The 22,021-nt window shown below is 46.3% G+C and overlaps 1 protein-coding gene across 1 annotated transcript in view; it reads left to right on the plus strand.

The window, feature by feature from the left end:
• The window catches only part of LOC148040783 (exostosin family protein), a 230,017-nt gene that overhangs the window by 147,207 nt on the left and 60,789 nt on the right, over positions 1-22,021 (plus strand). Inside the window, exons 10-11 of the mRNA XM_087667045.1 lie at positions 19,221-19,301; positions 19,437-19,668. Of these exons, the coding sequence (XP_087523171.1) occupies positions 19,221-19,301; positions 19,437-19,668 (313 nt within the window). The remainder of the gene's footprint in view (positions 1-19,220; positions 19,302-19,436; positions 19,669-22,021) is intronic.

A 22,021-nucleotide genomic window follows, 5' to 3' on the forward strand; every position in this document is an offset into this window, starting at 1 on the left:
CACCAGGGCTCGGCCAGCTAGTGAGAGGCGAGCCGTGCTCCAGTAGGTCAACTTCCTCTGAATAGAATCAAGGACAGGAAGCAACTTCTGGGCGGGCGTGATATCGAGTCCCACCTGGAACCGTGGGTAGCCCTCTGCTCATCGATTTAAATCCTAGGTGGACTCCCCACTCCGTCCTAGAGTCCGGGTCTGTGAGGAAACCAATCGACTTTCGCCAGTTGATTTTTGCTCCCGCAGCAAGACAAAACACCTGAAGACTCATCCTCACTTTCTCCAGCATCAACTCATCGTCCTCTATGTAGAGTGTTGTGTCATCTGCATACTATGAGTCTAACAATTCAGTCTCCTCTCTCATTGGAAGCCGGAGGCCGCGTAGTCCGCTCACACGTGACATGACGAAATGGGACATCACCTTTGGAAAGAGCAAGAACAAGTACGGGGCCAGGGGGCAGCCCTGTAGTACCAATCTCTCCAGCCGAAACTCCTCTCTCCGCCTACCACCTATGAGAACCTTACTGGTGGCCGATTTGTAAAGTGCGGAGACCCCACGAATCCAAGCCTGAGGGAAACCCGACCTCACCATGGTGCCCTCTAGGAAGTCCCAGTCCACTGTGTCATGAGCTTTTTCAAAATCCAAGAGTAGTACGGTCAGTCTCTGCCCACTATGCTGCGCCCACTCTGTCGCCTCAAAAAAGGTCAATACATTGTCCAGGATGCTCCTATCCTGGACAAAGCCTGTTTGTGTGTCATGGATGATGTCTGGAAGCACGGGGCGTAGTCACGTAGCAATCATCTTTGCCAGTGCCTTATAGGCCACTGACAAAAGTGTGATCGGTCTCCAGTGAGAAAGCTCCAACCGGTCTCTTCCTTTGGGGAGAAGACCAATTAGGCCTGCCGAAAGCTCCTAGCATCTGTCCTTAAGTGAGGATCTCCTGAAAAGCCATTAGTAGGGGGTTCTTCACCACTTTCTAGTAGGCAATGAAGAAGGCCTTAGAGAGGCCATCCTCTCCCGGGCATTTCTGCTCGTCCTATTTATGGAAAGCCTCCTCTAGTTCCTTCTATGTGAAGGGGGCTAGGACAGAGCGTCCCATCTCCTCTGAGACGAGGGACGAGATGTGATCCGAGACCTATTGTCTACATCACTGCTCTCTAGCTGAGGCTGTCTCTTGTTGGATTAGGCGACTGTAGTAGTCAGTGGCAATCTCCATAACCTCGTATGGGCTAGAACGAGTCCTCCCATATTGATCTGGAAGGCTGCGTATCTGCTCTCTTGAGGAGGGAGGTTGGTGTACCTGGAAAAACTCCTTGCACATCGTATCTCCCTTCCGCGCCCATAAAGCTGCTGAGGTGAGGAAAGAGAACTCCGAGGGCTTGTCCTCTAGGCCAGCAATGGCTGCTTGCGCGCGCACCTCCTGGTGCCTCTTGTAATAATCTCTCGTGGCTGCAAGGTCTCGTCGGAGTGCTCTCTCCTCCTCCTAGCTCTGCTACCTGGCCTGTATGGCTGCCTCTTTGCAGATTCTGCTCGACTCGGCAAGGGCCTCTGCAACCTCCTCTGCAATAATCCGGTCCCTCCTGCCTCTCTCCTTGGTCCAAGCCTGCTCTATCTGTCTTGTCACCTCCTCCCTCCTATAGATCGAGTCAGGGATTTGACAGGCTGGTGTGCCTAGGGCAGAGGTTGGGGGATCTAGTGTCAGGAGAACCGGGCAATGATCGGACAATGTGGTGCTTGCTAATGGCCCAATTTGGCCTCCATGAGAGCCACCCCATTCTCCCACATAAAACCTGTCCAACCGCTCGAGCAGGACTCCACCTGGCCGCCTGTATCCCCAAGAGAAGTGTAGCAACCTCTCGCTCCTGTGGAAGGCAGGGTCTCTCCAGGCATCGCGTGTGGCTAGTGCCAGTAGAAAGACCTCCCATGCCTCCTGCTCCTCCCCAGCCGTGCCCTGGTAGTTTTTGCCTTTGCCCTGCTGGTTCTCCAAAGCTTCTAGGTTGTTGAAGTCTCCTCCAACGATCCAAGAGTCTACCGCTGGGAGTCCATCCGCGATCTCCACCCAGAACTTGCTGTGTGCCCTAACCTCTGTAGGGGCATAGACATTGAGGACTCCAAGGCACGAGTCCCCAATATCCAATCTGATCCATAGAATCCTCCCTGCCACTATCGTCCCGTGATCTCATACACAGGCGGTGAGACTTGAGCCAATAGAGGTGCATACGCCTCCACTCTTGCCGTGGGCACCTATGGCGTGCTCCCAGTAGGTGTGGAAGCTGCCCCGAAGTACCTTCCCTACCCGTTGGGCCTGGGTGGGAGTGAGCTTGTGCTCTTGTAGAAGTAAGATGTTGATCCGTCCGGCAAGGGCAGGTTGTAGCTCCTGCTGAACAGTCAACTTCCTAGAACCCCGTGCCCGATTGTAGTGGAGACTATTCACTTTCCAGGATGCAAGGTGTAAGCTCATGGGGAAACCTGCGACCTGACCGAACAGACATCTGTTCAGTGTGGAGGTTGCTGATGAGGACGAAAAACTATGGGGCATGTAAGTACGTTGTGCCGCAGGTCTGGACGGCGAACTCCAGTCCCCCATGGTGGACCTTGGCCGAACCAGAGGGGTGATAGATGGTCCAGGTGGTACTATCAATGCATCTATCAGACAAGCTGAGAGTCGTGACTCTGTACACTAGTAGAAACGGGCCGCTTGTGCTAGGGGCTACTCGATCACATCCCGCGGAGCTCTCCACTGTGGGGGTGCTCGAAAGATCATGCTCAAGTGTGGTACCTTGGCTCGAGCCCACCAGTTAATGTCCATCATGCAACCAGGCCACTGTTGTGCAAACAGTGCTAGTCCTTCATCACCCATCCATTGGGAGATGTGATCCGCCACTTGACTCTTGAAATCCTCCTCAATCTGTGTCATCGTCCAATCCCTTGAGTGAGAGGACTGAAGGAAAAAAGCATAGTTAGGTCCATCTAGTGGTGCTAGTAGATGGACCTTGCCCCTCCTTGACTTACGAACCACGAAGATCCCCACCTCTAGAGGTGGTGGGAACTCTTTGTGCTCCACAACTCTCAGGTAGGACCATGGGCCACTATAGAAGAACTCTTGTGGCAACAATTGTGCCTGTCTCGAGAAAGTGTGACGGGCAGCGGCAGGGGCAGATGAGTTGGTGGTTGTGTGGGAGGGGAAACACTACTGGTGCGAGGAGGATGTGGACGTGTGTGGCTCATCGTTACCTGTGGGAGGAGGGGGGGTGGATCTGGGGGGGAACTCTTAAAACGGGTGCGGATCAGGAGGGGTGCTCGACAGGGTTGGTGGTGGGGGGGAAGAGGGGGGTCGGGGGATGGAGGGATGGTTGGAGGTGTGTCGGGTGTTGGGGGGGGGTTCGTTGCACTTAAAGGGGGGGCTGTGGACTAGGGTCAGTGGGGGGGCATGGGAAACGGGGGGGGGGGGGGGAGCGGTGTGGAGACTGTGGAATCTCAGGTGAGGTAGTCTGTGGTGCAGGTGATGGATGTGGGGGGAGTGCGGTCCTGTCGGGTGGGGCGAGCAGGGGGGGCTGCGGAGTGCTCTGCCAAGGGGGCGTCGCTCGCCCTCCTGCCCCTTGTTGTCGAGGCTTGGTTTGAGGGGCTGCCTGTGCCCCCCCCTTGCCATCTCTCTCTCTGTTGTCTCTGGACTCGTGTGAAGCCGTCAACGTCCACTTGTGGGCTTGTCGACGGAGCTGCCTTGGCCTCGAAACGCATACAGTCTCCTGCCTAATGCCCAAAGTCGTGGCAGCATAGGCACTGCCCTAGTTGCCCAGTCACAATGACCTGTTGCCTAAAGTAGTGACCTCCAATCTCAATCTCCAGGAACTTTGGTATGCTTTTGGTTTCTTTCACGGCCACTTGTACCTTTGGGATTCTTGCAGCTGTCATTGCATCTGCGAAGGAAGCAGGACAAACTGTGCCAAAGAGCCGACCGAAGTCCTCCACTAACTGGCGGTACTCTACCGCCAGTCCGGGGAAAAGTAGGGTGATTGGGTGTCTGAGAAAAATGTTGTGGAGCGCAAAAGACTCCACTGTGAAGTCGCTATACCAGGGAACCATGTAGATGACCCCCTTCATGGAGGCATAGGGCGAGCTCTCGACTAACTCACGGGCTGCGTCTGCAGAGGTGAGTCGAACCATGAAGATCCCTCGGCCCATGAGGATTGCCTCCCTGATCTGCACTGTGCCAATGCATAGTGTGGAGTGGAGCCAATCCCGCAAGTGGGCCCTCGATGGGGAGTGTCCAACGAACTAACCAAAGATTGCTGTTTCTTTCAGCTTCAACTCTGTGGCCCGGACTGCCAAGAGCTGTTCCTCAGAAAGGATGATGCGCAAGGTGTTTGACTGGGGGGCACTCGTGGAGTGTACCGGCGTCTGACCAGAGGTTTCCATTGTGCGTCCTTGCTGAGGACCTACTACTCTCTCTGCTGCACTGTCGGAGGTGGAGGGGATGTTGCTGCAGGGGAAGGGAGCAACAGGAGGGAAGGAGGGCCGATGACGAGGAGGGGGGGTGGGGGATGCTTGTTTACACAGTGGGAGGAGTGTTGGACACCACCGTAGTCCAGCTCGCGTCTATTTGTCCGTCCTGCTGGTTTGTAGTTCTAGTTAAGCACCACTCAGTTTTTCCTTTTTTAGCCTATGACAGGAAGGCAGGGGGATCAGGCCAACAGGCGGAAGAAGAGGGGCGGGTTCAGGTAGGCGGGAGAGCTGGCGGAAGGTGGGCAAGCAGGCGGGCGTGGGTGAGATAGAGACAACGCTAGGGGGGGGGCATTCTAGGGAGCAGCGCTCCCCAAGGAGGGGGAGTTGGTGGGGGGAGTAGACGGAGTAGAGGTGGGGGAGGAGGCGGCGGGCAGTTAGTGTGGGGGAGAAAGTAGGGGAGTAGATGGGGCATAGGCGGGGGAGTAGACAGAGTAGAGGCGGGGGCGAAGGCGGTGGCCAGTTAGTACGGGGGAGAGAGCGGGGGAGTAGATGGGGAAGAGGTGGGGGACCACGAGCAGTAGGCGGGGGGGAGGGGAGGGCAGGAACGATGGCGGGCGGAGCAGCAACAGCATATACCTACCTGAACTCTTGGAGCCAAGCAATCTTTTGGCATTACAGAGTTACCTATTCTCCATTGTGATAGTCAGAGTGCTATCATGCTGGCACAAAATTTTGTCTTTCATGCAAAGACGAAGCACATATAGGTGAAGTATCACTTCATTAGAGATGTACTTGACAACAAGAGCATTGAGCTTGTCAAAGTCCATACGGATGATAATCCTGCAAATCTTCTCACGAAGGGTCTTCCAGCAGAGTGGTTTGCTCATTGCCGACAAATGATGGGAGTTGGATAGATATATGTATTTCAGCTTTGTACATATATAGATATAGACTTAGCTTATTCTTTTCTCCCCTTAAGGCATATTGTCTTTAGGTGGGAGGTTGTTGGGAATAAAGGGCCATTGTGCCTTTTATATGTGCTCGGGTGTGAACACACCCTTAACACATTTGTACTTTCACACACACACACACACACACACACATATATATAATATATATATGAACCTAAAGAGGTACACTCGTCATTGTACCCACAAGTCGTGTTCACTCTCCTCTCTACTCTGCACTCTCTCTCTCTCTCTCTCTCTCTTTTTTTTCGTAAAAGGTAATTGTATTAATTACGAAAAAAGGTACAAGTTTACATGATTACAAGATACACGATGCCTCTAGGCCATCACGTGCAATCTCTCTGGCTCTCTAAAGCCCTAAACTCCAAAAGAGTTACAAAAAGTCATGGCAACGACGCAGAGGAAATTGCCATATGCCAGGGAAGCAAGTCCTCCCGAGGAAGTAAGTCAGAGTGCCGAATAAGATCTATTTGCCAATGCAAAAGGCCTTTAAGCCTAGCAATATGTCCCTGAACATTGTAGGCTGAATAAAAAAGAAAAGCATTCCGAATCATCCAATTGTGCCAACAGCCCCAGTATCTAAGAAAGTGAAACAAGATCTTCATATGTGACGGAGCCGGTATGGGGTATTTGGGCCACGCAAAAGCCCAGTCAAAAGGGCTTAGCGAGAAACCAACCACTGCTCTCCAAACTGCCGACAAGAGTGACCAGATTTTCTTAGCAAGAGGGCAAGAAATAAATCGATGACGGGCCGATTCCACATTGGTGGTGCAAAAGGAACAATTGCCGTTGGAGATTCGACGTTTGGAAAGGGCTGAAGCAAGAGGAAGACCACTGATCATCACCCTCCAAAGAAAGACCTTGCATTTGAAAGGTATCTTGTTCATCCAGCCCTCCATCACAGTTGCCTTCCACCAAGACCGAGATTTACGCAATCCCCATACAGTATTGGCTTTAGTAACCAGCCATTGACGATCTGTAATCAGCAGATGATACACCTGGTTAGCTGAGGCCTTTTCCAAATTCAGGCGACTTGCAAGGTTCCAGTCCTGCCAGCGACGATCCGACGCAAGGGCAGGAAAGGGCTGTCTGCTCTGGAGCACCATCAGGAGCTGTCCCCATAAGTCACGGTATCCACGAGGGATGCTGAAACGCCTTCTGGCTGTACGAAACGATATCAAGACATTGCGACTAGCAAGGGTGGTATCTGCAACTGAAGTTAAGCCCAAACGTGCCATACGATTAAATTTTGGTCTGAGCTCATGTTTGCCTTCCCAAGAAAGTAATCGCGAGACTGCCAACAGTTCGTGTTGAAAAGAGTTAGCAGCTAACCGATCCTCAGCTGGATGCCATTGAGCCTTCTGGAGAACCACTTTCCAGGAACATACCAAGTGAGTAAGCAGGGATGATGAAGGACTAGAAAACTGAGAATCTGCATTAAGCACATGCCACCAGGAGCTCCGAATTTGAGTATTACCATGCACAAGCCCGTGATTCTCAAGAAAATAACTGTTGAGATATCGAGCTCCACTCGTGATACGCCAGGGTGACCGTTGTGTATTTATGTCACCGACTTGTCAGTTGCAGACGCGGTTGGTACACCGCCCATGAATAATGGCTACACGATAGCTATCCTTATCTACTCTAGTTCGTGGCTCAGTTAGTATGCCACCTTAGTTAGTTGAGTTTGGTTTGAGACCCATATATAGGGTTCTTCTATTTCTTTGTATTAAAGTTCTTTTGGCTTACACAACTAAGAAGAGGAAAACTGTTTTCAGCCTCCACCCTTGTGTGTCTTCCCCCATTGTGCAAGCAAGAAAGCTACAAGTGAGACTCCTTCCTTCTCTCCCACAATCTTGACATGGTATCAGAGCCTTGTTCGTGGTAAGGAGCTCAAGAAAGCAAGCCAAGCTCGCGGTGTTCTGGTAAGAGGAGCAGTGTTGCTTTCATTTTCTGTTTTGGGAGCAGATCTCTGCAGGTAGCACAGCCGGAAATTGCAGGAGTGCATTGTCTCAGGTTGAGACGCCCTTCGCGGTGAAGCAAGAGGGCAGTATATGTTGCGGGAGAGGGCTTTAGCCCATGGCGACCCTGTTTTTTTGATTTGAGGCCATTTCGGGGCCTGTTTTGGAGGCGGAAGTTTTTTGCACGCACTCAGGAAAAGGCCCAGTTTTATGCTGTGCAGCCACTGTTCTACAGGTCGGTGAAAAGTTTCTGTAGAAATTGCATCGTATGCTTGTGCGCAGAGACATTGGGAGTTACAGAATCATCCCTGTTGCCTGTTGATGCAAAATCGTCACTAGGAAGTGACTGTGTGGTCAAATACCACTTTCGCCAGTTTTGCAGATTTGCCCTTGTGAGGGTGAAGCTGTGTCTTTTGCAGTGACAGAATTTTTTGCAGTGTTCTGTAATGGCGTCTGATTCTCTTTCACAGATTGTCACTGAAAAGCTTGACAAGAACAACTTCCAAGCATGGAAGTTTAGAATGACGAATTTCCTTATGGGAAAAGGATATTGGGAATTTGTTGCAGGAAATGAAGAAGAACCAGTTCTTCCTGATGTTCCCAATCAACAGCAAATGCAGGCATTCAAAGCATGGCATGAGAGAGCCAGGAAAGTTATGTACTGGCTGTCTATCAGTATTTCAGACTCTATGATTGTGCATATTCAGGATGCAAGTACGCCAAAGGAGGCATGAGATACTCTGTCAAAAATGTATAGCACAAATACGCAAGCCAGGAAAATGCAGCTCAAGCAAGAGTTGCATAACGTGCAAAGAGAAAATATGAGCATCAATGACTACCACATGAAGGTGAAGAAGATTGCAGATGCACTTGCTTCCATTGGGTCGCCAGTGGAAGATGACGATTTAGTTTCCGTGACCTTGAATGGTCTAGGAAAGGATTATGCACAGTTTCGAACATCCATTTCCGTTCGTGAAAGATTTCCTGACTTTGAGGAGTTGATTGCTCTTCTAATTTCTGAGGAGCAGAGAAATGGTGGTGCATCTTTTTCAGGAGGAACTTCAAAAGAAGCTGTCTTCTACTCAAATGCTGGAAGAGGTAGAGGCAGAGGTAGAGGAGGCCGATTTGGAGGCCGTGGTAGAAATCAGAATATGCAGCAAACTCAAGAAAATCAGTCCTATGGAGGAGGACGTGGTAACTCTAGAGGCAGGGGGAGCCAAAGAGGTCGTGGTGGATGGCAAAGAGGCCAAAATGCAAACAATAATGTTGAATGCTACTACTGTGGTAAAATGGGTCATATGGCTAAAGACTGCTATAAAAAGCAGAATGACATCATGAATGGAAAACTGCAACAAGGGAATTATGCATCTTCTAGTAGACAGGGTGATGACAGAAATGAGCATTTGTTTATGGTGCAGCACATGAACAATTCTATGACAAGTGCAGAAGAAAGCAATGATGTATGGTATGTTGACTCAGGTGCATCAAACCACATGACAGGTCATGCAGAATGGATGGAGGATGCAAGGAAAATGGAAAAACCAGGATTTGTGGAGACTGGTGATGATACTGCACATCCTATTGTGCAGATTGGAAAAATTCCTTTGTCTATGCAGGATGGGAAAAAGAAATACCTGTCCGATGTATTTCATGTCCCGAATATCACCAAGAATCTGGTTTCTGTTGGTCAAATGGTTGAGCAGGGCTTGCAGGTCAGATTTAATCCTCATGGATGCTTTGTTGAGGATATGAAAAATAAAGGTCGCTTGATAGCAAAAGGAAAGAAGAAGGGAAGAATGTTTACGTTGGATGCAGACATGTCTGAATTGAGTGCAGCAATGTTTGCACATGGGACCGGTGTAGTTACAGATATTGATATCTGGCATAAACGCATTGGTCATGTTAATGTACAGCGACTTAAATCAATGCAGGCCCAAAATATTGTTGCAGGATTGCCTAGATTCAAGGTTGCAGAAATGCATAAGGTATGTGAAGCCTGTCAGTTTGGAAAACAGGCAAGGAAACCATTTCCTAGACATGTTCAAGAGAGTAAGATGCCATTGGAATTGATCCACTCTGATGTGTGGACTACTAAAGCTGCATCTCTAGGAGGCTGTCATTATTTTGTAACTTTTATTGATGACTATAGCAGAAAAGTTTGGGTGTATTTTATGAAAAAGAAAAGTGAAGTTTTTGGGCATTTCAAAACTCTTAAAGCTATGGTTGAAAAAGAAACAGGTCTGCAAATAAAATGCCTAAGGTCAGATGGAGGGGGAGAGTACCTCTCAAATGAGTTTGCAAGGTTCTTGCAGGAGCATGGCATAAAGCAGCAATATTCATGCAGTCATACCCCACAGCAAAATGGAATTGCAGAAAGAAAAAACAGACATATTGGAGAGGTGTCTCGTGCCATGCTCAATGAAAAAGACCTGCCAGATTTTTATTGGGCTGAAGCAGTTGCTACAGCAGTCTACATAATGAACAGGACTCCCACTGCAGCAATACATGGAATGACTCCAAAAGAGAGGTATACTGGTAGGAAACCAGATATTTCTCATCTGAAAATTTTTGGTTGCATTGCCTATGTACATGTGCCAGATGAGTTGAGATCCAAGTTGGATCCAAAAGCTGAGAAGTGCATCTTTATTGGTTACACTCTGCAGCAAAAAGGGTATAGATGCTATAACCCTTCTACTCGTAAGTTTACAGTGAGCAGAGATGTTGTTTTTGATGAGATGAGTAGCTGGTATAAACCAGTAAATGTGATTGATGATGTAGATGCACAAAATGGTAATGCTGCACAGAATTCACAGCAGCAGTCACAAAATATTAGTGGACCTGGAGCGTCCTCTAGCAGTGGTTCACATTCTTCGTCATGGACAGGCAGATTGAGATCAGGAGAATCTTCTCAAAGTAATGCAGATAGTGGTGTGCAGGTATCACGAAAAGGAAAAGAGAAGGTTGATCAGCCCATGTTTGATGTGAATGCAGGTCACTCTTATGTGGATGGTGAATCCAGTGGCTCAGAATAGAGCATTGATGATGAGTTGGGTATTCCTTCTATTGTTACACCTGGAGTAAGGAAGACCAGGGATGTTTTGAGAGCACCTGGGAGTGAACCCACTTTGCGCAGGTCTACCAGAGTTAGGTATCCTGTGGATAGGCTGAAATATGATGGATTTACAGCCATTCACTATGCATATATGGTCAAGGTGATACAGGAACCAGAACCCACTTCTTTTGAGCAAGCCATGGGAAAAGAAAAATGGGAGAAAGCCATGGATGAAGAAATGAATGCCTTGGAAGCAAATGCTACATGGGAATTGGTACCTTTGCCTAAAGGTAAGAATGCAATTGGCTGTAAGTGGGTTTATAAGGTGAAGCACAATGCAGATGGTTCTGTGAACAGATACAAGGCAAGATTAGTAGTCAAGGGGTATGCACAAACATATGGCATTGACTATGAAGAAACATTCAGTCCGGTTGCAAGGATGGCAACCGTAAGAGCAGTCATTGCTATGGCTGCATCAAAGGAATGGTCTTTACATCAGATGGATGTAAAGAATGCCTTCTTGCATGGTGATTTGCAAGAAGAGGTATATATGGAGCAGCCACCAGGTTATGTGCATGCTGTTCATCCTGAGTTTGTTTGCAGGTTGAAGAAAGCTTTGTATGGCTTGAAGCAAGCACCTAGAGCATGGTCTGACAAGATAGGACAGTATCTTGTCACTATTGGCTTTCAGATTTCCAAGGCAGATTTCTCACTTTATGTGAGAAAAACAGAGAAAGGTATTATGCTACTTGTCATTTATGTTGATGATTTGATTATGACAGGTGACAGTGATGAAGATATCCTTCATGTGAAAATGCTATTGAAGCAGAAGTTTGAGATGAAGGATTTGGAAGAGCTGCGTTATTTCTTGGGCATTGAGGTGATTAGATCACCAAGTGGGATACAGCTCTTGCAGAGGCAGTATGGATTGGACATGCTGTCCAAATATGGGATGACAGGCTGTAAGCCTATTTCAGTTCCTTTGGAGCAGAATGTGAAGCTGAGCGCAGATGCAGGTGAGCTTCTGGAAGACCCTACTATGTACAGACGCATAGTAGGAAGCTTGATTTATATGACTATTACCAGGCCAGATTTGAGCTATGCTGTTGGATTGGTAAGTCAGTTTATGCAGGCTCCAAGGAAATCGCATTTGGATGCGGCTAGACGCATACTCAGGTATGTGAAGTCCACATTGCAGTATGGACTATTTTATGAGATTGGGGTTCAGATACAGCTGCATGGATACACTGATGCTGATTGGGCTGGTAGTATTTCTGATAGACGATCTACCAGTGGATATGTGTTCTCTTTTGGGAGTGCTGCAGTCACTTGGAGCAGCAAGAAACAACCTACAGTTGCCTTGTCAAGCACAGAGGCTGAGTACAGGGGTGCAGCAATGGCTGCATGTGAGATAGCTTGGTTGCATAAGCTACTTTATGATATGCATCAGTCTACAGATGGGCCAGTTGTCATTTATTGTGACAACATGAGTAGTATACACTTGGCAAATAACCCAGTCTATCATGCTAGAACAAAGCACATTGAGGTGCATTATCACTATGTGCGAGAGAGGGTTTTACTAGGTCTTATTGATCTAGTTTATGTCAGCACAGAGGATCAGGTAGCTGACATATTCACGAAGGCATTGGGCGCAGAGAAGCTGCGCAAGTTCAGAGACCTGCTTGGTGTGCAGGAATTGGGATTGAGCTCGAGGGGGAGTGTTGAGATATCGAGCTCCACTCGTGATACGTCAGGGTGACCGTTGTGTATTTATGTCACCGACTTGTCAGTTGCAGACGCGGTTGGTACACCGCCCATGAATAATGGCTACACGATAGCTATCCTTATCTACTCTAGTTCGTGGCTCAGTTAGTATGCCACCTTAGTTAGTTGAGTTTGGTTTGAGACCCATATATAGGGTTCTTCTATTTCTTTGTATTAGAGTTCTTTTGGCTTACACAACTAAGAAGAGGAAAACTGTTTTCAGCCTCCACCCTTGTGTGTCTTCCCCCATTGTGCAAGCAAGAAAGCTACAAGTGAGACTCCTTCCTTCTCTCCCACAATCTTGACAATAACGGGCTATCAAGACCCACGGATGATGATCCAAACACATGGCACGAAAAAGAGACCAACGGAGTACCAGCATATGAGTTTCAGCATCCAAAATAGCCCCACCACCCATGCGTTTGGGGGTACATGCATGCGACTAAGAGATCCATGAAATACCTGCATGTAAGGAGTCATTCTTTCATAACATGAATCGAATGCACTGAGTAAGAGCATTCAATGTAGTAGTAGTCCAAGGCAGCAATGGCAAGAAATATGTGAGCATTGGCAACATAATTGTCTAAGCCACTTTGAGGTGAACATGGAAAGGCCAAGCCTGTGACTTCCAATACAGAAACTTAGCTGTCAGTTTCTGCGAAATCCACTCTAGTAGTTGCTTCGGCCGAACATCAACACCCAAAGGGTACCCAAGATGCCTGACAATGGAACCACGGGGAACAACCATTCCCTGCCAATCCAGTGACTGCAAATCTGACTCCGTGCAATTGAGAATGGCTGATTTCAAAGCATTGATACGAAGACCAGAAGCATGCCCAAAGAGAGTCCAAACATCTAATGCTTTGCGAAGATTATCCTTATCCGCACACAAAATCATAAAGCTGTCATCAGCCAGGGATTGACTAATGAAGTGCTGTCCAAAAGGAAGAGACAATCCAGCCAACTGAGTAGAAGCTGCCATATGAGAGAACATTGAAAGCACCGGATGAGTCGCAAGGGCAAAGAAGAGCGGACTCGCAACCCTGTCTCACAGAGCGTGCAAGGACAAAAGGCTCGGTAATACCACCATTCAGCATAACTCGCGAAGATGCTGCAACACTAATGGTGTAAATCAAACGAGCCATCGGAGTACCAAAGCCCATAGTAGACATAAGGTCTGCAATGAAGGACCAGTCTAAATAATCAAACGCCTTTTTCAGGTCCAGTTAAATCAATACCACCTCCTGATTAGAGTGCCTCACATAGTCAATAGCCAGTTGCACATTCAAGACATTATGCAAAATGTTTTGGCCCTTAATAAAACCATATTGAAGCGGATGCACAATGGCAGGAAGATGCTTATGGAGCCGATTCGCCATTACTTTGGAAAAGATTTTATACAGAGAACCCATCAAGGAAATTGGTCGCCACTGTGTCAACATCGACGGCAAAGGAAGTTTTGGAAGCAGTTTGATAAGTCCTTCTTTCCATGAGGAAGGCATGCACCCCGTTTCCCAAACCTGCTGAAACATAGCCGTCAATGGTTTCACCAGACTGGTAGCAAAGACCTCAAAGAATTCACCAGACTGGTAGCAAAGACCTCAAAGAATTCATTGGTGAGACCATCCCAGCCGGAACTTTTATCCTTGGGCAAATGTAACAAAACATTCATAACCTCTGTCTCGGAAATATCTGTCTCCAAAGTAGTTTGTTTGTCATGTGGAACCTGATTGCGGACCAAATCATAGAAGACTGAGCGAGCATTAGTAGTTTGGTCCGAAGGTGAAGGAGCAGAACCAAGAAGGTCTAGAAAATAATTCCTACATATATTCACGATAGTCTGCGGATCAGTGACCATATGACCTTCTGCATCCTGGAGTCGAGTCATATTCTCTCGAGCGGGAGATGCATGAAGAGCACGAAAGAACTTATGAGTTTGACAAGCACTATCTTGCAAATTCTCTGTCAAATTTTGCAATTTGGCCTGTTGGTAAGATTTCAAGTGAAACTCTTTAAGAAGATCAGCCAAACGCATAGCCAATGGCAGCATAAATACATCATCTGGAGTCTCCACTAGTAAAGAACCAAAACCAGTAATTCCTCCGCGGCGTGTCTACGCCGCCGACAAAGAGAGGCATGATGGATCCCATACTGCCGTGCAACCCGCTGCACATTGGAGAGCAATCGTTGAAAAGAAGCATGGCCCTCAGACGGGAAGTCCAATAAAAATCTATCAATCAATTGCTGCATATAACCCTGAAAGATAGAATGCTTCAAATAAGAGGAGTAGAAACGCAGAGGGAGTCTATCCAGAAATTGCTTAAAAGGTGCAATGGGTTGTGCAAGCATTTCAAGCTGTAGAGGAAAATGGTCCAACAGGGCGTATTGCTGCAACACTTTCATTTCCAGGAACTCAGGGAGAAAAGCATCATCTTGCATGATGTACATGCCGTCCAACTGCGACCATGTAGATGTATATTGCGCCGAATGAAAAGTAAATCCTGTCGAAGAAGGGTGTAGCCATGACCAGAGATCTTGTTGAAGTGCGGCAAGAGCAAATGCATTCCACACACGGCTTTCCAGAGTATCCATCACCGAATGCTCTGATGTGGATTGCGAAGGATCAACACACATATTAAAATCCCCCATCAAGAAACCCCGTCTGCCAAGTGGCAAGGAGGTCTTCAAAGTATTCCAAAGATCTCGGCGGGATAAAGGGTCATTTGGAGCATAGAGCCCAAGTAACCATAAGATCTCTCCTTCAAATAAAACTTCAATCACCACAAAACGACCATGTACATCATTTTTGATAAAAACAAGTTGATATTTCTCATGGACAATCATAAGGACACCAGAATAATGCATGGCATGAGTCCCTGCATAAAACAAACGAAAGCCATGGCAATCCACAACTTTTCTTGCTTTGCCGTAACTCTTGTGCTCAACAGCACACAAGACATCCCACTGACCCTTATGCAATAAACTCCACATGGCATGCTGCTTATTGCGAGAACAAATGCCTCTCACATTCCACGTGGCTATCTTCATGTATATTCAAAAAGAAGATCAGGAACGAGGCAACACTTGCCTCGATTTAACCTTCTCTGCAAGAATGTCAAGGACTCCCTCGTCCAAGAAATCAGCCAACATGGCAAAAGAATTATGACGGGCAGATTTAGAGGTAGATGGTATATCCACTGACTTGGGGATGGAACGGGGTAACGCCGATCCCATGGGGTAATCACATTACCTCTAGCATCGAAAGCCAACTTAGCAGGTGGGCTCTTCGGACCATCTGAATATACTTTCCTCGTGGGCAGATTGCGAGGAATAGAAGAAACCCTAGCATGAGAAGGGGGCTCTGACGACAACATGTCTTTCCTGCTCGTATAAGTACGCAAGGAATCTTGAGAAGCATTAGGCACAGTATCCGCCATACCAGCATCAAACCTTTTATCTTTTTTGGCACGTACATCCACCCAATCATTACCACGGGAATCCAAGCCCGAAACATGTTGTTTGCCTTTATCCAAAACTTTAGGGGCCTGGGTCGCATCCTGCGACGGAGCATTAAGCATCATATCTTCCCTGGGAGGCAAAACATGCTCCGTATCTGAAGTTTGTTGCTTTTCTGGACATTCAGCCATAAAATGCCCCAATTTACCACACGAAAAACAGTGGCCTGCAAAGTTACCCCATTTCAGGCGAAAGTGCAAAGGATGCATGTCAGAGCAGTTAAGACGTAACCAAGCAGGCCTTTTCCGAGCCGTGTCCCATAACATACACAAACGGTTACGATTCGTAGCCCTTAGGCTCGGGGAGACCAAAACAGTGTCCACAACGGCCATGGCATCCTTTAACAGTGGCTAATAGACCGCCAGACAGTTTTCCACCTCAACCCACACCGGGCATTCATGTTGAAGCAAGCGTTGAAAATCTGCCATTGGGCGCCATGGCACAACATGGACCAAACGGCGATCAAAGAACAGTGGCAGTTTAGATAGCAGATCAGCACGGTGCTTCTCGGATTTCAACAGCACCTCATAAAAGCCTTGGGCCCCTACAAAAATCTCTTCAACACATTCTCCTTGTAGTAGACTATGCAGCCATAGGCGAATATAAGCAAGCATTGGAATCTTGCCAGTGAAGAAGAGTATAACAGCGCGTTCATAAAACACCGAGAAGGAGCGCATGACATTTTTCGGGTCCACAGTAGCTTTCAGAACATCTTCAATTCCAGAGTGGGAAAACGCTTCATGATTATGTTGAACATAATCACCAAGCAGGGTGTTGGCAAACTCCAACAAATGCTCCCAATCAACATCCCGAGAATCCACAAAATCAGAAGCAACCTGTGCATAAGAATGTTCCTGATGATCCATTGCCTCTTCCGAAGTATGCTTGGTGCGTTTGCCTGCAGGCTGGAAGTCAGGACCAAGGGGCATCTCCTCCGTACACGGAACCATATCCTCTGGTTCCTTTGTATCAGAATCCAGACCAAGGGCTGACACCGTTTGGTCGAGAAAGGCCATATCCAAACCAGCCATATTGAATCACCACTTGTGCAGGATGGATGCTGCACCAGAAGCTCACAGAAGCCAGAAACAGCACAGGCCTCTCTCGCTCTCTGTTTCTCTCATTGTATGCCTGCTGTGTCACAGATCTCTGACTGCTGTGGTAGAAATCTGCACCTCTGTAACTCTCTCTCTCTCTCTCTCTCTCTCTCTCTCTCTCTTTTTTCGTAAAAGGTAATTGTATTAATTACGAAAAAAGGTACAAGGTTACATGATTACAAGATACACGATGGCTCTAAGCCACTGTGCGTGAACTTGTCAATACAAAACATGGACTGAGATACACAAGTCATGGCAAAGACACAGAGGAAATTGCCCTATGCCTGGGAAGCAAGTCTTCCCGAAGGAGCAAGTCAGAGTGCCGAATGAGATCTATCTGCCAAAGCAAGAGGCCTTTAACCCTGGCAATGTGTCCCGGAACATTAGAGGCCGAATCAAAAAGAAAGGCATTCCGAGTAATCCAATTGTGCCAGCATCCCCAGTATTTGAGAAAATGGAACAAGGTCTTCATATGCAACTGTGCCGGTGCGGGGTATTTTGGGCGTACAAAACCCCAATCGAAAGGACTCATTGAGAAACCAACCACAGCTCGCCAAACCGCTGACAAAAGCGACCAGATTTTCTTAGCGAGAGGGCAAGAGCTCTCTTTTTTTTTTTTTCCGTAAAAGGGCAAGAGCTCTCTCTCTCTCTCTCTCTCTCTCTCTCTCTCTTTCTCTCTCTCTCTCTTTGTACAGGAGCAGATCAGCTCTCTGATCTGTGCAGGGTTGCAGTCGTGTGCTGCCAGGTGATGTCTCGCTTTCTCTGACTCTGCACAGCAAAATGCACAGGGCAGACACCCACGGACAGCAGACGCAGCGAGCAGTATTCTCAGCTCTGTGCCGTCTCCTTCCAGAGCTCGCGATAGGACAGAGCGCAGCTCCTCTCTGTGAGGATCAGAAACTGAGTCGAGGAGGTGATGAGCAGGAGATCTGTGCAGGCCTCTCTCTCTCTCTCTCTCTCTCTGTGAACGTTCTGCGCGACTGCAGATCCAGGCTATCGCAGGTCTGCCACCACACAAGCGCCTGCAGAAGCACACGAAAAACACAGCGTGGAGGGGCAGGAGCCGAATCCTGGTCGACACGCTGCCCTAAATGAGCAGGAGGAGCAGGGAAAATCGCCGCAGCAGGAACGTCCCGTCACGAGCAGATTTGCCATCGCTCCTCGCCATCGTTCCGTCTCTCTCTCTCTCTCTCTCTCTCTCTACTCTCTTTCTCTCTCTGTCTCTCTGCTGTGTGAAAGCAGTGCGTGTCTCGATCCTCGCGCCACGGCTGAACATGGAGTTTGATACTTGATACATGGTCAGTTATGGCAGGATGAAGAGGCATGTGTGAGATGTGGAGAGTTTGAGAAGACTCACAGACACTATCTATGGTATTGTCCCAAAGCTTTGGAGGCATGGAGGATAGTCCTCAAGATGATTGTGCCACAATAGAGACTACAATGGGAGCTGATTGCTAGTATCATCGCTTTATTCATTCAGAGTGCGAACTGTAGCCATTCTATTGATTGTAGGACATTTTCACTGCAAGATTCTTTCTCGGATTTGGATTGAGATCATTCATACGCTCCACGAGAGATTGGGCAGGTTGCAGGGTGGTTTTGAGTAGATGAGGAGAAGAGATGCTTTCATGCAGACTTGAAATTCCAACACCTTTGACACAGCTCCTCATATGGTTTGGTACTATAGCCCACCGAATTGGTTGTTCACTCAACTATTTTATCTATGATCCACTTCGCTTCTCTTTACAAGGCTTTCTTTGTATTGTGTGTATTCTACCTCAAGGGATTTTTTTCCCTTGAGGTGCCATTAATATAATTTTTTTTTTCCTCCGGTGGAGAAAACAATATTTATCATACTTAGAATATCGTATGTGCATGAGATGGGCCTCTTATACTTCGGAATTTCTGGGAATCAAAGAATGTGTGTTTTTGGGGAAAAGAAATCTTAATTATAAGAAGATCTTATAGTCTTTTGTTGCATAGCATCATAGTATAAAAATCTTTATGAGTTATCCTAACATTCATAAACTTCCTCTAATTTTTTTAAAGAGATAAGGGACAATAATAGGCTTGGGACTTGAATCATATTCCCATTCACACATTCATACTCATAGACGTACACCATATTAAGTAAAAGCATAGTTGCAACATTTCAAATAGATTACATTTACTGTTTTCTTATTGTTGGTAAGTGGGGATATGTTTTTGTGTTAGTATGTGTTGCTAGTGTCATGATTTTTATCTTTTTTGATCTATTTTTGGTTTTTGGATTTTATTGTTGGGGGGAGGGGGAACATAGAGAAGGGGAGATATCTTAAATTTTTTTTTTTTGGCCTTCTTGGCTTTCTTTTTTCAACTTTTTCCTTTTCTCTTCTTAGCTTCACAGGATGTAATTGATTTCATTATTCAAGTGTTGTTGATTTGCAGGCCAAGAAGTAAAAGGAAGACACTGTTTTATTTTAACGGAAACTTGGGAAACGCTTATGAATATGGGCGTCCAGAACTAAGGTACGATTTATGTTATCTATAAAGAAAGTTGATTTTACCTCCTCTATGAAGGTGTGAAGTCAAAATAATTACAGCCACACTTGCTGAGGAACTATGCTCATTAATGCAATAGTGCCTTTTCTTTTGATGCAACAGGTATAGTATGGGAATAAGACAAAGGTTAGCTGCTGAGTTTGGCTCATCGCCTGACAAAAATGGAAGACTTGGTAGGCAGGCTAGTAAGCAAGTGATAGTTACAAATGTGAGAACCAACCAGTATGCCAAAGAGTTGGCAAGCTCAAAGTTTTGTGGAGTGCTTCCTGGTGATGGCTGGAGTGGCCGCATGGAGGACAGCATATTGCATGGCTGCATTCCTGTTATAATCCAGGTGAAAAACCATGCTGATTCGCTGGCATTAACTGATTGTATGCAAAAGCTGAGATTTTTTATAAATGTGATACACTGCATTCTGTTTGCAAATTTATAAGCAGGAAATCAATGGCCATAAATTAATGCTTTTCAAAGAGTGACCATTTTGAATAGTGTTTCCAACTCCAACACAGATGATGTATCTTTTCAGTTTTTAGCTTTTAGTTTCAATTGATTGACAGTCCATGTGAAATTTTGCATCTATAAGGGTTTCCTGTTTAACTACCAATGAAATATCCCACCAATCAGGCACAAGTATTGCAACCCTTGTGCTATGAATATTAATGATATTTCACATATCCAGGCTCCAAATACACACAAAGCCCTAAAGTGTGTTGTACTAGAGATTAATGCACTTCAACTTTGATTATGGGAGGGTTAATCACACAATATAATCAAGATAGAACAACAAGAAACATGCAGGAAAGTAGACAGCCATATGAGAAAAGATAGACAAGTCACAAGATGATGTTTCTTATTCCTTTCAAGAACAATGCAATAATGGAATAACACTTTTCTCTCTTTTACATTTTCCTTCACAAGAATGCACAACCATAACTTCCCTCAAAAAAGATAAAATTTTACAATAATGTGACCCTTCAAACCTGAGGATAATGTGAATAAACCTTCTTCCCTTGTAATGGTAATGTACACATTACTAGTGGCTACTTAAGCCCAAACACTTAACACAACCCAGTGGATGGCTGATTGGTAGCCATGACCTGAACCCATATATCCCTCGATGAAGTGAGATATAAGGCGACTATTTATGGCAACTCACTAGAGCAGGGTACCCATCAATAATAATGGCATCCACAGGACATCGTAGGGACTAGAGACAGAGAACCATGAAACCACAAGTAGATCAATGCTCCACTAACAATAAGTAACCATCACATAGGCAAAAGAAAGCCTATCCATTTTAAGGTATATCAATGAAGCTCCAACATTTGCTACATATAGTACACCACACAATCTGGAGATGGAACAAGGTAGCGCATCACCAAAGAAATATACAAAATAATCTATTAAAACCTACATAAGAAAACAATACAGCATTGCATCTCCATCAATATTGGCCTAAATATTTCCTGTGCAGTGATTCTTTAAACACGCAAAAGCTTCGTGATCTTACACTTGCAACATCGCAGGACAGATTTCAAATTCACGTACTGAATACATTGTAGGGATGGGGTAATTTTCAACATTGCCTGCATTTGAATCTTTCAGGACTGCCTATGTCTGATTGTTTTCAGGTCACTTTTCTGTTTCCTGCAGTTCTCTTTTTCAGGTTTGGGCAACTGCTCCCACACAACTGAATTTCTATGGCTTGAGTTTTGAAAACATGCACATTCTGCTATTGGACTTCAAAACTTCATTGCTGGTTCTTGCACTATCCTAGAAGCTTGATGTGGACGGACTCTGTCAAGGGGAGTCTTTATGTTATATTGATTGTGGATGATTACAGCAGGATGACATGAGTGTATTTTGTGGCACTAACATTAGAAGCTTTCTCACACTTTTAAGGATTGGCTCATCTTTGAGGAAAACCGTTTAGGCAAAAAGCTTAAGATAGTGAGATCTGACAAGGGTGGATAGTTTGTCTCCAACGATTAGCTTGATTTTGTGTGGATTGAGGTATTTACTAGGAGTTTGCTAACACTAACACTCCTCAAGAGAATGAAATTTTGGAGCAAAAGAATAGGAGTGTGATCAAGATGGCTCAAACTATGATGGAGCATCAACAGACACCTCAGTGTCTTTGGGCTAAAGGAGTGGCCACCATAGTTCATATTATGAATCGCTCACCTACATCTACTGTTGTTGGTGACTCCTTTTAAGGTGTATTTTGGATAAAAGCTAGATCGTTTTCTATTTCAGGGTGTTTGGATGTGATGCCTATGTTCACATTCCAAAGAAGTTGAGTGATAAGTTTGAGCCGGCTTCCAAGAAATAGATGTTTGTTGGCTACAACTCTCAATCATAGAGGTACGGGTTTATGATTCCATCTCATGAAATGTATATATGATTTGCAATGTGAGGTTCATGGAGTTTTGAGTTGTAGAGGAGGGTGAGGAGCACCCTATTCTTGGAGATCTAGGAGATACTTGGGTACTTGAGCCCAATTCTTATGGAACCTATGCCTCTTGAGGCTCCATCTAGAGAGGAGGAGATTACTTCTCCACTAGATTCCCCTTTGGTGGATATTATAGAGACTTTGGCAGAGGCAAAGTGGAGAGGGGAGTGTTAGCCTCCTCATTGGGCATACGAGAAATGTTGTGATGCAAGGATTGAGGGGCTTCCTAAGGAAT

The sequence above is a fragment of the Lygodium microphyllum genome, chromosome 1, assembly GCF_053477565.2.
Source record: "Lygodium microphyllum isolate KBCC chromosome 1, Lygodium_microphyllum_v1.1.10, whole genome shotgun sequence".
Lineage (NCBI taxonomy): Eukaryota > Viridiplantae > Streptophyta > Polypodiopsida > Schizaeales > Lygodiaceae > Lygodium > Lygodium microphyllum.